The sequence below is a fragment of the Juglans microcarpa x Juglans regia genome, chromosome 5D, assembly GCF_004785595.1.
Source record: "Juglans microcarpa x Juglans regia isolate MS1-56 chromosome 5D, Jm3101_v1.0, whole genome shotgun sequence".
Classification (NCBI taxonomy): Eukaryota; Viridiplantae; Streptophyta; class Magnoliopsida; order Fagales; family Juglandaceae; genus Juglans; species Juglans microcarpa x Juglans regia.
This window is the reverse complement of record NC_054602.1, coordinates 33,186,302-33,200,022: the sequence shown is the minus strand read 5'-3', so window position 1 is coordinate 33,200,022 and position 13,721 is coordinate 33,186,302. Positions and strand designations below refer to the sequence as shown.

The following is a 13,721-nucleotide window of genomic DNA, read 5'->3' as shown; positions in this document are numbered from 1 at the left end:
CAGATTATATACTGTTCGAACGGACATTAATTCCATATTCGAATATATTTTGTTCCGTTCGAACGGTTTTCCTTTTTTGAGACGATTGTGTTCATCACAAAATATCTTGTTCGAATGGATATTTTTCCTTTCGAACGAATTTAGTAGCTCAGGTATTTTTGGAGACAAAATGTATTTCCTAACAAATTTCGTCCCTAAAAGTCAAATTTCTTGTAGTGTACTCTTCTTTTCTTTGCATCAGTACTCATAATACAGCTTGTTATCAACCAAATAATTAAGTTGATCGCTGCAGCAAGTTTGAACTGCTGATCATAATTCTAAGTTACATTAACATCATAATCATGTTCGTAAACATTGGAATTCATGCTTTCCAAGGCTAGCTAGGTTTTATAGTTCTAATTTTAAACATTTGCGATATAATTAGATTTAGCTCAGCTTAAAGTTTAGAGAAGATTTTTGAATATATAAAGAGTAGTGATTTGTTTTTTCTTCCCCGGCCTCATGACTAGCTTTCACAAATAAGTTTGTCTCTCTTTTTGAAGCATCTCTCATTTATAATTACTCAATATTCCAATTATCTGTAGTAGATAACTGTTGAGTTTTAACTATCCCATAAGAAATTAATAATAATAATAATAATTCCATGTAGACTGTCATGATCATTCTTCAATGAGATCAAGAAGCTCTTTTATAATTGTACTGGATGATCTGTGGATCCATGATGTGGATGCTACTACTTTACTGTAGCTAATAATAGAAATTAAGTGTAAAAGGAAAAGGAATTCAAATTTTTTATACGGAATGTAATTTTGTTTATACTTTATGGAAGGTACATGTATAATCTGCTACGTACTTATAAACTACAAAAAGAAAAAATCATGAATTCCCACAGCAAAGTATCAATAAGAAATTGGAAATCCTCGATGCATACACGAATGAAAAAAAAAAAAAAAAAATCCATAAATGAACTGAACCTAATTAAAAATAATAAAAAGGAAAAAATACAAAATCCTGAGAACCTGTAATATCCATAATATTCCATCCTATATATACACAGATGAAAACATGATCACTTTGTGTCTTTCTTTTTTCAGGAAATTTTTATTTATTTCAAATATATAAATTAATTGGTTGCTCCTGATCCATGATCTTAGCTAGAGTGGTCTACTTACTCAATCATGGTACGTGGTGAGTCTATTTTTCATTAGGCTTTTTCTTCTGATCGATCTTTACGCAGATTTGGAATGCATTAGGCACTTTTTATATATCCTCAGGACTCGATCATTGCCACTTTTTGTACAGACCGAACTATTTTTGGGACACAATCTACCGGAGCTAGGGCGGCCATCGATCGAGGTCGACCTCGCAGATCACATGCATGCGGCCTCCATGCACTACGTAGTGCATGGAGGCCGCACTTAGCTCAGCTATCTGGTGGAGTCCCACTTCACATACATGCTTTTTCACTCTCTTCTCCACTGTTGCTTCAAGTCACAACTTAAACCTACAATCCAAAATACACAATAATATTTGGCATGCATGCCTTATAATAGCCTGGCCTAGTGTCGTCATGGTTGGTCCATGCTTCGGCAACAATATTGTCACCTATGCACATTCTTCTCGTTCACAGTACTAGAGCCTTAATTATTAATTTGGTTGATCAATATATATATATATATATATATATATATATATATACACACACACACACATACACACACAGGGGAACGGCCCGGGTGCATTAGCCTTGGGGTGCACCTGACATAATGATTTAAATAAAAAAAAAAAGTGAAAAAGTCAGTAGCTTATTTTAATCAAATTAATAATATTCAATATTAATATTAATTAATATTAATATTAATTATATTCTAATTAAATTAATAATTAATATTATATATTGAGTATTTTATTAGTTAAATTTACTTAAAGTTAAATTTTACAATGAGAATGCTCTAAAGCGTTTCTATTCTAAAGAGTAAAGTCATTTTAATTTTTTTATTTAAAAAAATTGAAAAAAGAAAAGAAAATGAGTACACTGTCAGAACAAAAAGAACATGAAAAGAGACGTCAATTTACGTGCATCGTGGGGCTATTAAAGACCTTTTGGTAAAATATAATTTTTTATTAAATTCTATAAGGGAGATACACGTCAGATGATCAAGGGTTTTAAGGGTCTTTTGGTAAAATAAGACTTAACAGGAAAAAAATAGTTAATAAAAAAAAATAAAAATTACTATTCACAGTTAGATAGCTACTTATTATAATAGAGTAGATATAGAAGAGTATTCTAATAAATATATATACGACAAATTTAGGCATATTAATTGTTGTAGTACTTTAATTTGGTAGTAATTTGTTAATTCCTTGGATTCACTTATGGCCAGCTTTTATAACCTTTCTTTTTATTAATATAATTATTACTAGTACTACTGCTGATGAGCGGAGAAAAAACAATTATACATAGATGAGTTAATATACAATGCATGCAGTATACGTACGTACGTATAGCCATTAAATTATGCAAAGGATCATCACTAAATTAGCTAGCTAGCTGCAAGCCGATCTTTAATGAGCGGCAGGGCCGGCGCCTACAAAACTAAAAAGTAGGCTAATTGAATGTAGTATTGGCGTTGGTATCGACCTCCAACCACCCGGAGGCTTCCTCACAACTGCCCAAAGTTTCTACGTCTACATCAAAATATATATATATATATATATATATATATATATCTCTATAAAATAAAGAATAAAAATAAAGTAAAATAAAACTTGTTCGTGCAATGATCTCTAGCGAGCGAGCTAGCCTCTGATCATGATCATCTCCCTTAATTCCCAACCACGTTCATGTATTTTCCTTGCTAATTGCATTTCCAACATGACCTTGTCTTGTCTCTCCCTTTATATAATAACCCCTCCGCTCTCGTCTCTTATTCATAACATAACATCTTTCACTCAACCCCAACGTTGAGAATAACATAACCTCTCTCTTCCCCCTTCCCCTCTCTCTAGATCTCTCCGATCTGCTTGTTTGCTTTCTCTATCCCATGGTCATGGGGGCTCAGCGTCGTTTCGAACCCATCTCAAAATGTAACTCCGAGGGGCGTTCGAACCAGACGGTGGCATCGGACCTAGACGGGACACTTCTCGTTTCGCGAAGTGCTTTCCCCTACTTCTTGCTTGTTGCTCTTGAAGCCGGTAGCCTTCTGAGGGCGCTACTGCTTTTAGCATCGGTTCCGTTCGTGTATTTCATCTACTTGTTTGTTTCGGAGTCTGTGGCAATCCAGACCTTTATCTTTATAGCTTTCGCGGGGTTAAAAATCAGGAATATTGAGCTTGTTTCGAGGTCTGTCCTGCCCAAGTTTTATGCTGAGGATGTACACCCGGAGGCTTGGAGAGTGTTCAATTCCTTCGGGAAGCGATACATTATTACTGCTAATCCAGAATTATGGTGGAACCATTTGTCACGGCGTTTTTAGGCGCTGATAAGGTTATTGGGACGGAGTTGGAAGTGACAAAGTCGGGGAGGGCAACTGGGTTTGCAAAGAAACCAGGAGTACTCGTTGGCGATCACAAAAAAAACAGCCATTTTAAAGGAATTTGGCACCGACATGCCAGATTTGGGTCTTGGAGATCGAGAAACCGACCATGATTTCATGTCGCTTTGCAGGGTTTGTTCTCCTTATTAATCACTCAGTATTATATAGTTGTCTCTAGCTACTTTTTTCCCCCTCCCCATGCGGTTCTATCTTTTTATTTGCCGTAGTTCCTTTTCAATTTAATTTGGCTATGGTTATATGTCAATATTTACTCTACTCCATGAGCTGTTTCTACCTAATGAGCTCAAAAGAGCTCGATCGTACGGTTAATCACAACACTGATCTCATGATCTCATGACACATGATTACGTTTGGCGAGAGCGTTAATATTCATGGCAATATATTAATGCTTTATTCATGAACGTGTCTGTTCCCCGTTTTCTATCTTTCTCGAACCACTTTTGTGGTAAATAAATTCAGGTGGTCCATCAGCTTGGGTAGTTTTTTCACGTTTCGAATCTCTAGTAATTATATGAATATATGGCTTCTATTTTGAGCCTCTTCTTGCCCTATGCTTTTCAGTTCCTCGTGATCATATTAATGGCCTTGTCTTTCCTTCGATCTAAAACTATCAATTTCCAGCTCTCTCTCTCTCTCTCTCTCTCTCTCTCTGATATAACGGTTGTGCCCACTTAAATTGTGATGCATGAAGTACTACGTACAAGAGGATCATTTATTTCACATTATATGCAGAACTGACACCCGCAATAAGTTCTTCATGTCTCCAACGTCGTTCCAGTACTCTTCTTATTCAATATCCCAAGCCTTATTAATTTGTGTACGTACGTACGCACCAGCTCATGGAAATATTATGAAATCATTAATATATAGCTAGTTTACTGCATCTTGCTAGATGATGATCACGAGCTATATATCCATCTGATCATGATCATTAATTCACTAATTAAGCATGTCACTTCTACCAATAATTAGCTCATGATCTCTTTAATTTGCTACACAAAACTAATTAATTTGTTGCTTATTTTTCAATTGGTGGCTATCACACTCAAATCAGAATTTATTAATTAAATATTTTTTCCGTTAATTAATAATATTTATGCTTGCTTGCTACCCACCATAAACTAGATTAGTACTCTGTGGGTCGATGTCATCCATTTTTGGTAGTTTCTTTTACGATGGGGAAACCATTTTCAATACGGTACGTCTTATTCTATAAGAGAAATTCTATAATTCTCGATCGAGTCCATGCAGTGATCAACTCTTATAAGAGAAAATAGCACTACATGATCTGAATAGTTAAAAAAATACAGATCGATTAACTTAGTGTCATGATTAATATAATTGAGAAATATTTACCTGATAATTAATTATACACATGATAATTAATTTTGGACATTTAAGGCCATGATTTTTTAATTAATTCTTGTTATTTTGTCAAATTGCAGGAAGGTTACATGGTGCCAAGAACTAAATGTGAGCCATTACCAAGAAACAAGTTATTAAGCCCGATTATATTCCATGATGGCCGATTATCTCAGAGACCCACTCCTCTGGTTGCTCTTTTGGCCTTTTTATGGATGCCAATCGGTATTGTTCTCTCCATCCTCAGAGTCTACCTCAATCTGCCTTTACCTGAGAGAATTGTGTTCTACAATTACAAGATCCTAGGCATTAAACTCACTGTTAAGGGCACTCCTCCCCCACCACCCAAGAAAGGTCATGGGGGAGTGCTCTTTGTCTGCAACCATCGTACAGTCTTAGACCCAGTTGTGATATCCGTTGCCCTAGGAAGAAAGATCAGCTGTGTCACGTATAGTATAAGCAAATTCTCAGAACTTATTTCGCCAATAAAAGCAGTTGCACTTTCAAGGGAAAGGGAGAGAGATGCAGCAAACATCAAACGCTTGCTTGAAGATGGAGACCTAGTGATTTGCCCCGAGGGAACCACTTGCAGAGAGCCATTTCTGTTGAGATTTAGTGCTCTTTTTGCTGAGCTTACGGATAGGATTGTCCCTGTTGCAATCAACACAAAGCAAAAGGTGTTTTATGGAACAACAGTTCGTGGGCACAAACTGCTGGATCCTTACTTTGTGTTCATGAATCCAAGACCCACGTACGAGATCACGTTCTTGAATCAGCTTCCCTTGGAGCTGACTTGCAAAGGTGGGAAATCAGCAATCGAAGTTGCGAATTACATTCAAAGGGTGTTGGCTGGGACATTGGGGTTTGAGTGCACGAACTTGACTAGGAAGGATAAGTATGCGATACTCGCAGGAACAGATGGCCGGGTTCCTGCATCTAAGAAGGAAAAGGCCTAAGACAGGAAGAAGAAAAAGCAAATTAATCAATTATTATTTCATGATGATTGGCTGTATTGTTTTTCTTCTGGTATATTAAAGAAAATTAAAAAAAAGGATCCAAGGGCCGGGGCCGGCCGGTTCATCATAGCAATAAAAACCGATTGTGATGGTCGACGTTGCAACATTAGCAATATTATTTATGTTTTATGTATAATTATATTCGGATTTATACAAGAAATGTTTTTATTTTTTGTCTATTTGACTGCATATATACCTCATGTAAGACCAACCTCAAAATTAGACAGATCACGCAAATACTAACTATATATCCTATCCTGTTCTGTCGTGGGATTGTCTCAAAAGCATTCATATCTTTCTTATTAATTAGTTGTTGCCAAGCCGGTTGTTTTATTTAGATCATATGTTGCCTATTAAGTATATAAGGGCCGGCATAATGATCAACATGATGATCCATAGCACATATCTTAGGCATATTTGTTTTGAGAACAAAGATTCCTTCAAATTTTAATTAGGATATTCTACTATCTATATATATATATATATTAATTATACTACAAGAAAAATAAGTATTTGTGATGATAAAGAATATTTACGACAAAAATAAACTCATTTTAACAGAAAATAATCATTTTTGTTGGAAATAACTGGTCTCAAATAAGTAATTTTCTTGTAATGTATATATACCATGAAAAATTCCTTAGATTTCAAACCATTCATTGGAAATTAGAATGACTATGATTTTGCTTCAATAACATCTATTATATATTAGTTTCAAAATCATTGTTGACTGCATCCTTCTTATCATGATCATGATTTCGCAGAGTTATGAATTAGTTTTCCACCGCTAAAACTGTTACGAGTACTGCACAGAATTTTTATGAAAGGTAAGTTACAGCTAGGCTGACTAATTGACAATAACAATATCAGTCTTGTTTTAGTAAAAAGTTGATTAAAATACCCCACTCAAGATAAAGCAAAGTGACATATATATATATATATATATAAATATATATATATTTATGAGAAATTTTATTTACAATCTTCACTTGAGAACTGTATGTCTAGACTTTTTATTAAATGAGAAAAAAAAATCATTTTAAAAGAGATATTTTTATAATTTTAAAAGTAAAATTGTTTAAACTTGCATTGTAATATTTAAAGAATGTAAGTAGTATATATATATATATGTAGGATGTAAAATTATTTTCATGAGATGTTATGCAGAGACCAAATATATATAATTCTCAAAGAAAGAACATTGAATGAATTAAAAGGAGATCTTGACAACTGGCCAACTTTTTTGGGTTTTGGGTCCTTGAGTTTGTGAGTTGATAATTGAACCTGTGAACCGTTTTTATGGGCTGGATATTAATAATAAGTGAACTTCGGGTTGGCCATTATTGTGTGGAGGGTTAGGTTTGTGGTCCCTTTTCTCCAAGCATGATTTGGATAAATGGGGACCATATAATATAACCTCCTCTAATATTCATTAATGTGACCAGCTCGATTTTGGGTGTGCCTTTTTTTATCAACTCAGCCCTGTATGCACGTTGACATAACAGTGCGATATTAATACTCCCATAAATCCAAATCAACTTTAAAAAAAAAAAAAAACAGACTGTATTACACATGGCCACATTAATTCATGATCCATCACGTCCTATTACATTAGCCCTATTGGTAGATTAGAAATTTCTAATTTTTTTATTTTACAGATGGATTGAGATTAAAGTTAAAATTTGAATAAAATATTATTAAAATATATTTTTGATGATTGGCTTTTGACACAAATATGATCTGATTAAGAGGCATTAATTAATGTCATATTTGAAGTCGTTTTTTGGATTGAATTCGTTATAAACTTATAAATGATAAAATCTCTCCCACATTCTACATAGTGAGGATTTCATTCATCATCCATTTGATAACAATAAATGGTATATCATTTGGAGGTGAGACTTTGAGCTAAAAGGGCAAATTGGTTTGGTATCTTTTTTTCTGAAAGAATTTATGGCAGACCAAAGGACAAGACTTTATTGAAGCTGAGGCAGCATAATTAAGCTCTAGATCTATATATAATTAGTAAATAAATATCTTTGCTTGATTGCTACCATGAAAGAAGTACTGTTTTTTACTGAATAATGATAATTTTCTTGTGCAAGGGAAGCATTATTCTGACATTGGCCATTGGGTAATGGATGTACAAAATAGAGATCCATTACTTGGGATAGAGCAGTACAAGTCCTCTAAGGGTGTGACCCATATAGCATGGGGGACCCTAAACGTTTTAATGAGGCAACATGGTTTCGGATTCCAATTTTCAGACTCTCCCAACTGCTGCAATAAAAGCTTGTTCGTACCTTCCTTCCACTCTGCGGCTGGATTTTAAGATTGAGGTTGACTTCTTTCTTTTTGGGCCTGTTTTTCAGATTCAGCAGCAGAATCCTAATCCAGATGGGTGACTTGGGCTGCTTAGGTTCTGACTTTGGACTCCAGTTGGTTCAGACCCTGATGAGCCTAAGCCGTAGAATACTTTTTGTACTTGTGCCCAGTTTTTCTCTCCCGTGGAAACCCCGGCCCCCAAACCTAGGGCTAGGCAGTGGTTGCCTGCACCCGGCCTACTTGTTGACTCCGCCCGACCTACACGAAAATGAGTAGAAGAACCACTTCTAAATACGAATTTCAGTCACTATTATAATCCCTGGGCCTGCAAAACCGACGATCGATTTAGTTTTGGTCCAAATCGAAACCGAACGGGCTGATTGGGAGAGAGAACCGGCCAAATCAATTCTAATCGGTTCTACAGTTTGGGATGAAGGAATGAGAGAGAGAGAGAAATATGTCAGTTAGACCAAACAGAGGTCGGTAGCGGGGGAGCAAGATCAAAGTATGTTGTCAGTATTGGTATAAATGATCTTTTTCTCGTGTTCAGCTATAGCGAGAGCCCCTGAATCTAGAGCTGCTCGGCGTTCCAATTGCAAGAGGTCTAAGAGATGAAAGAGAGAAAGGATGACAACAGATTGAGAGTCAGGGCTGAGAGGAGGACGGAGAAATGAGGAAGAATCAAAGCCCTTACCAAAACGATGCAAATGACACTTTTTAACTTACTCAAATTAAACAACGTCGTTTATATAAGAATAATATATATATATATATATCTATATATATATATAATCGGTTGGTTCACTGTTTGAACATAATTAAAATCAGGACCAAACCGATCAACATCAATTTTCCTCAATTTGAGTTGTTGACTGACTAGTTTTCAACCGATTTCAACTAGTTTCGAAATTCAACAACTGGTTCCAATTGGTTATGACCGGTTTTGCTAACTCCTATTTCTCTTAATAATCCCCTAGTTACGGGTGGGTACCATCTCCAACAGAATGCTCACCTCAAACCTCTGATTCCGATTGGAGTCGGAGGTTAAAACCCCATCCGACTCCAACTTTGATGGGGTCAAATTCGACTCCGATCGGATTTCTCGGAGTCGGAGTCAGGAAGTTGAAGGTGATTGCCAAAATACCTACAGAAAAGAAAAGATCCAAATGGCAAATGCAAATATCTTATTGTCAAAATCTGTTAGAGACCCAGTGGCAACAAAAGCCCTAGAGACATGAGAAATAAGACAGAGGTGAAGTGGAGAAGTGGAGATCAGATCGTACAAAGTACAAAGTGAATTGAAGATGATGTCTTGAATTGGGACCTAACAAAATACCCACAGAAGCAAAAACTAAACCAAATCAAATTGCAAAAATATCCACATCAAGAAATTATATACACAAATCAAGCTATAGAGAACTTGTAATGGGTCTACTACTCTCTCACAAGATTAATGAAAAGAAAACGAGCAGTATATGCAAGAAAAAGAATCAAGAAATCGAGTTGCTCTCTTAGTTCTGCCGTGTCGTTGATCAGATATTGTGAAGACCAAGATGTGAAGATGAAATGATTCTTGGTCTACGATTTCATGGCTCGTGGGGCTCTCTGTGAGCTTCTCCAAAAAACAAAAGCGCCACTCTTCCATGGAAGCAGCGCCTCTGGATTTGCATCGGTGCCGCTCCTGGGCTGAAGTATCTTCACTGCGGTGCAAAGAACACGAGCATATACCGTGACGTAAAGTCGACGAACATCCTGTTAGATGATGGAGTGGTGTCACTCATGGAGGCGCTGGAACCTGGATGGAGAAGATAGAAGAGAGGAAATGTGTAGGTTAGGATTTCGTTCTGTGAAAGAGATGAATATATATCTTATTAAAAATGGCGTCATTTTAGATTTTCTTAAAAAAAAATTCAAAAACACGAAATGGGACATAAGGGACTCGAACGTAGGTTCTTAAGAACCAAAATCGTGTCTCAACCATTAGGCCACTTGGCTATATGATGTTTATATTACAATATATAATTTATAAGGTATAAATAGTTGAAATACGGAGCCTATATGGGCTCCGGCTTTAACTTCAAACTCTAATTAGTGGTGTCGGAGTTATTTTGAATTTCAAAAATTTCGATTCTATTAGAGTCGGAGCCCTGTCAAAGTTCGAACGGAATCAGGGTATCGGAAATTTTGCACACCTCTGCATCTAAATAATGGATTACATCAAAAGATCTTTTCTATGACGTACTTTTATCGGCTTCACCATGCATGAAATCTCGGTCTAAAACAAATTTATTTGAATTTTTTCAAAGAAAAAATATATACATTCAACCATTTTCATAATTCTTTATATACCTCTATTTTAAATAAGAGATATTTTATAAAATAATTTATAAAATACTATTAGTATACGTACATGTCTTCAATTGAAACATAATTATATAAAAAATTATAAAAATAATTATACCTCTATATAACTCTTTTAAGTTTTATTTCCAATTGTATTGTTGTATGAGTAATATTATATATAGTCATGGAATACACAAGTATCGTGCAGTCGCTTTAAAAAAGAGTATGGTCTATTATTAGAAATTAATTTTTCATGTAAATTTCATATTTATTCATTTTTTTTAAAGTGATTGTATGTCATTTACGTATTCACAATGGCAGCTATAATTTCTCTTGTTGTATTAGGCTCTATTTTTACAAGACAATATTGTCCTTTATTTCCACATTAGTTAACCTTGTACATTTTGAATATTTTTTTCATTTACATGCAATTTTGAGGCTACATTTAGATGTTAAAGTGAGTTGAGTTAAGATGATAAAATATTATTAGAATATTATTTTTTAATATTATTATTATTATTTTGATATTTAAAAAAATTAAATTGTTTATTATATTTTATGTTAAAATTTAAAAAAATTGTAATGATGAGTTGAGATTCAACCTATCCAGTACCATGATTTGGTATTTTGTTGAAAAGAGAAGGGTAGGAAAGTCATTTTGACGAAGAAAATTAGAAATGCACTCTCTCGATGCGGTGTCCCTCTCTAATCTTCTTCCTGAACCATTCGATATCATCAGGATTCAGTTTCCAGCCTTCCACGGTCTTCCGTTAATGGAAAACGGGAATTCCCAGCCTTCCCATGGGCATCAACCCAACGACCATGTCAAGCTCAACGTCGGTGGCAAGCTCTTCGAGACCACCCAATCAACCATCCTCTCCGGGGTTCCGAATCGCTCTTGGCTGTCCTATCGAATCGGCTTGCCCACGACACCGACCCGGTTTTCATAGACCGGGATCCCGAGATCTTCTCAGTCCTCCTCTCCCTTCTCAGATCAAATCGTCTCCCCTCCACAGCTCGCAGATTCTCCAAGCAAGAGCTTGCTGATGAGGCACTCTACTACGGGATCGAGTCGCACCTCAGGTCCGCGATGTCGCCGCCTCCGTTCACCGGGATCGATGCCTCAGTCGTCGCAACCGTCCGCCCTGCCTCTGACGGCCATCCATCTGCGTTCACTGCCGCCTCCGAAGACGGCTCCTTTTGGATGGCCCATGGAGGTCAGGTCTCCAGCTATGATTGGAATCTCCTCCATACCGCGACGATACGGACTCACTTGGATGACATCACATCGATTAACCGAATCTGGCCTGAAATCGCCGCTATAGGATCAGAATCCGCCGCTGGACTCCACTTCTACGACATCTCCAGCGACCGTCTCGTCGGCTCGACTCACTGGACCGATCCCTCCGATCCACGTATTTATAAAGCACGCGTCACGGCGATCGCAGACTCCCCGAGCTCGGTTTTCGCCTCGTTCGATTGTCCACACAAAGAGAATTCCATCCTCGTGATCGACAAGTCCACGCTCCAGATCACGTGGCACCTCGGCCGGCAGCCAGGTAACTCGTCGAAGAACACCGTCCCCGGGAAGCTGACGTGGCTACCGGAGAAGAGCGTGGTGGTTGCAAGCGCGGTCTCGAGCGGGGCGTTCGGGTATTCGGGATACATCAGGTTGTGGGACTCGAGGTCCGGAGAGATGGTTTGGGAAACGCACGAGCCAGGTTCGGGACGGAGCGATAGGTACGGAGACACGTTCGCTGACGTGGACGCAGACGCGGAGGAGTCGACTCTGTACAAGATATGTTCGAAATCGGGGGATCTGGGAATGGCAGACTTGCGTAAATTAGGGGAGGATCCGTGGGTGTATTTGAAAGACAAGAACCCGGGAATGAGGAAGACGAGCGGGGAGGGCAGTAGCGTAATTCACTGTTACGGGAAGCAAGTGTTTGTGGGAAGAGAGGGAAGTTTAGAGGTATGGTCGAGAGTGGAAGGAGTAGAAAAAGAAAAGGAGAAGGAAGAATGGGAGGGTTTATACAGGAGGAATTACGTGGACAAGGTGGAGGACTCGGAGAGAGGGATAATAAAGAGAATTGAAGGTGGTGGGAACAGATTGTTCGTTAGTAGAGAAGATTCGGAAGGTATTGAGGTCTGGGAAACCTCTCATTCTTCTAATTGTGTTCTAGTTTTGTAACAACAACAATATATATTATGGAATGGGAATAATTCATATTTTATTTGCAATTTCTATTTTATTTGTAATTTACATTTTTTGCATATATACATTTTTTTTTTTTTTTTTAAACCATGGCTTGTTTCCGCAATGTTTTTTTTTTTTTCCTAATATATTGCTCTGTTTTAGTCCTTTTCCTCTCAACAGATAATTATTATATACAACTTAAGCTTTCATCCTTTTGTTCTGCTCTTAAAGTTATCTTCTTTTTTCCCTTTCATATTTTAGTATGATTTTGTGGGTAGGAAATGTTGTTCTAGCTTTCTTTCATGGGTGAGTATGTAATAGGCTTTTATCTTTAGTTTTGATTCATTTATTTTGGTTATTTATGATATGAAACCTTAACTTACTTAAGAAGGTGTTTGGGTTATTTCCTAAACGTTGGAAGTATTTAATGTGTTAGCTATATTGTTTTCTTATTTTCTATATATAATTCTATAATACAATTCTGCATTTATATAATTCAACCATATCGAGCCACTCTAATTTCATAATGTCTATTGATGGCCTATTGAGCAATCTTTTTGTTATTGCTCAATAGGCCACAATGATTTTTGTTTTTAGTTGGGTTAAGCATGGACTACCTTATCTCCCCTATGCTAAATCTACAAATTGTGGCCTACAAAAATCATTGATCACTAGCACAAGCCGACGGTGACCTCCACGCCCACTCCCGATATCTGACTCACTCAAAAATAAACAGAATAAAGGCTATCCCAAATGCAGGAGGGTGCCGCGTAATAATTAGGAATAAAATTTCTAAATTGTCTCATCGGGAAAAATTACTTAAAATCAAACTTGTATAAATGGTGAAAATATTTACAAAGAAAAAATAAAAGTGGCGATATGTGCAATGAATGAAAGAGGACAACGGAAATGAAAAGGGTA

At 36.7% G+C, this 13,721-nt stretch overlaps 2 protein-coding genes across 2 annotated transcripts; both read left to right on the top strand.

Moving 5' to 3' along the window:
- Window positions 1-2,889: 2,889 nt before the first annotated feature.
- LOC121264021 (glycerol-3-phosphate 2-O-acyltransferase 6-like) lies at window positions 2,890-6,114 on the top strand. Its single transcript, XM_041167048.1, is given in 4 exon segments — window positions 2,890-3,438; window positions 3,441-3,580; window positions 3,582-3,668; window positions 5,003-6,114. Coding segments are annotated over 4 exon segments (1,494 nt in total). The 5' UTR covers window positions 2,890-3,044; the 3' UTR covers window positions 5,876-6,114.
- A 5,088-nt stretch (window positions 6,115-11,202) lies between these two features.
- On the top strand, window positions 11,203-12,842 carry LOC121264020 (protein ENDOPLASMIC RETICULUM-ARRESTED PEN3). Its single transcript, XM_041167047.1, is given in 2 exon segments — window positions 11,203-11,491; window positions 11,494-12,842. Coding segments are annotated over 2 exon segments (1,512 nt in total). The 5' UTR covers window positions 11,203-11,280; the 3' UTR covers window positions 12,795-12,842.
- Window positions 12,843-13,721: the final 879 nt, after the last annotated feature.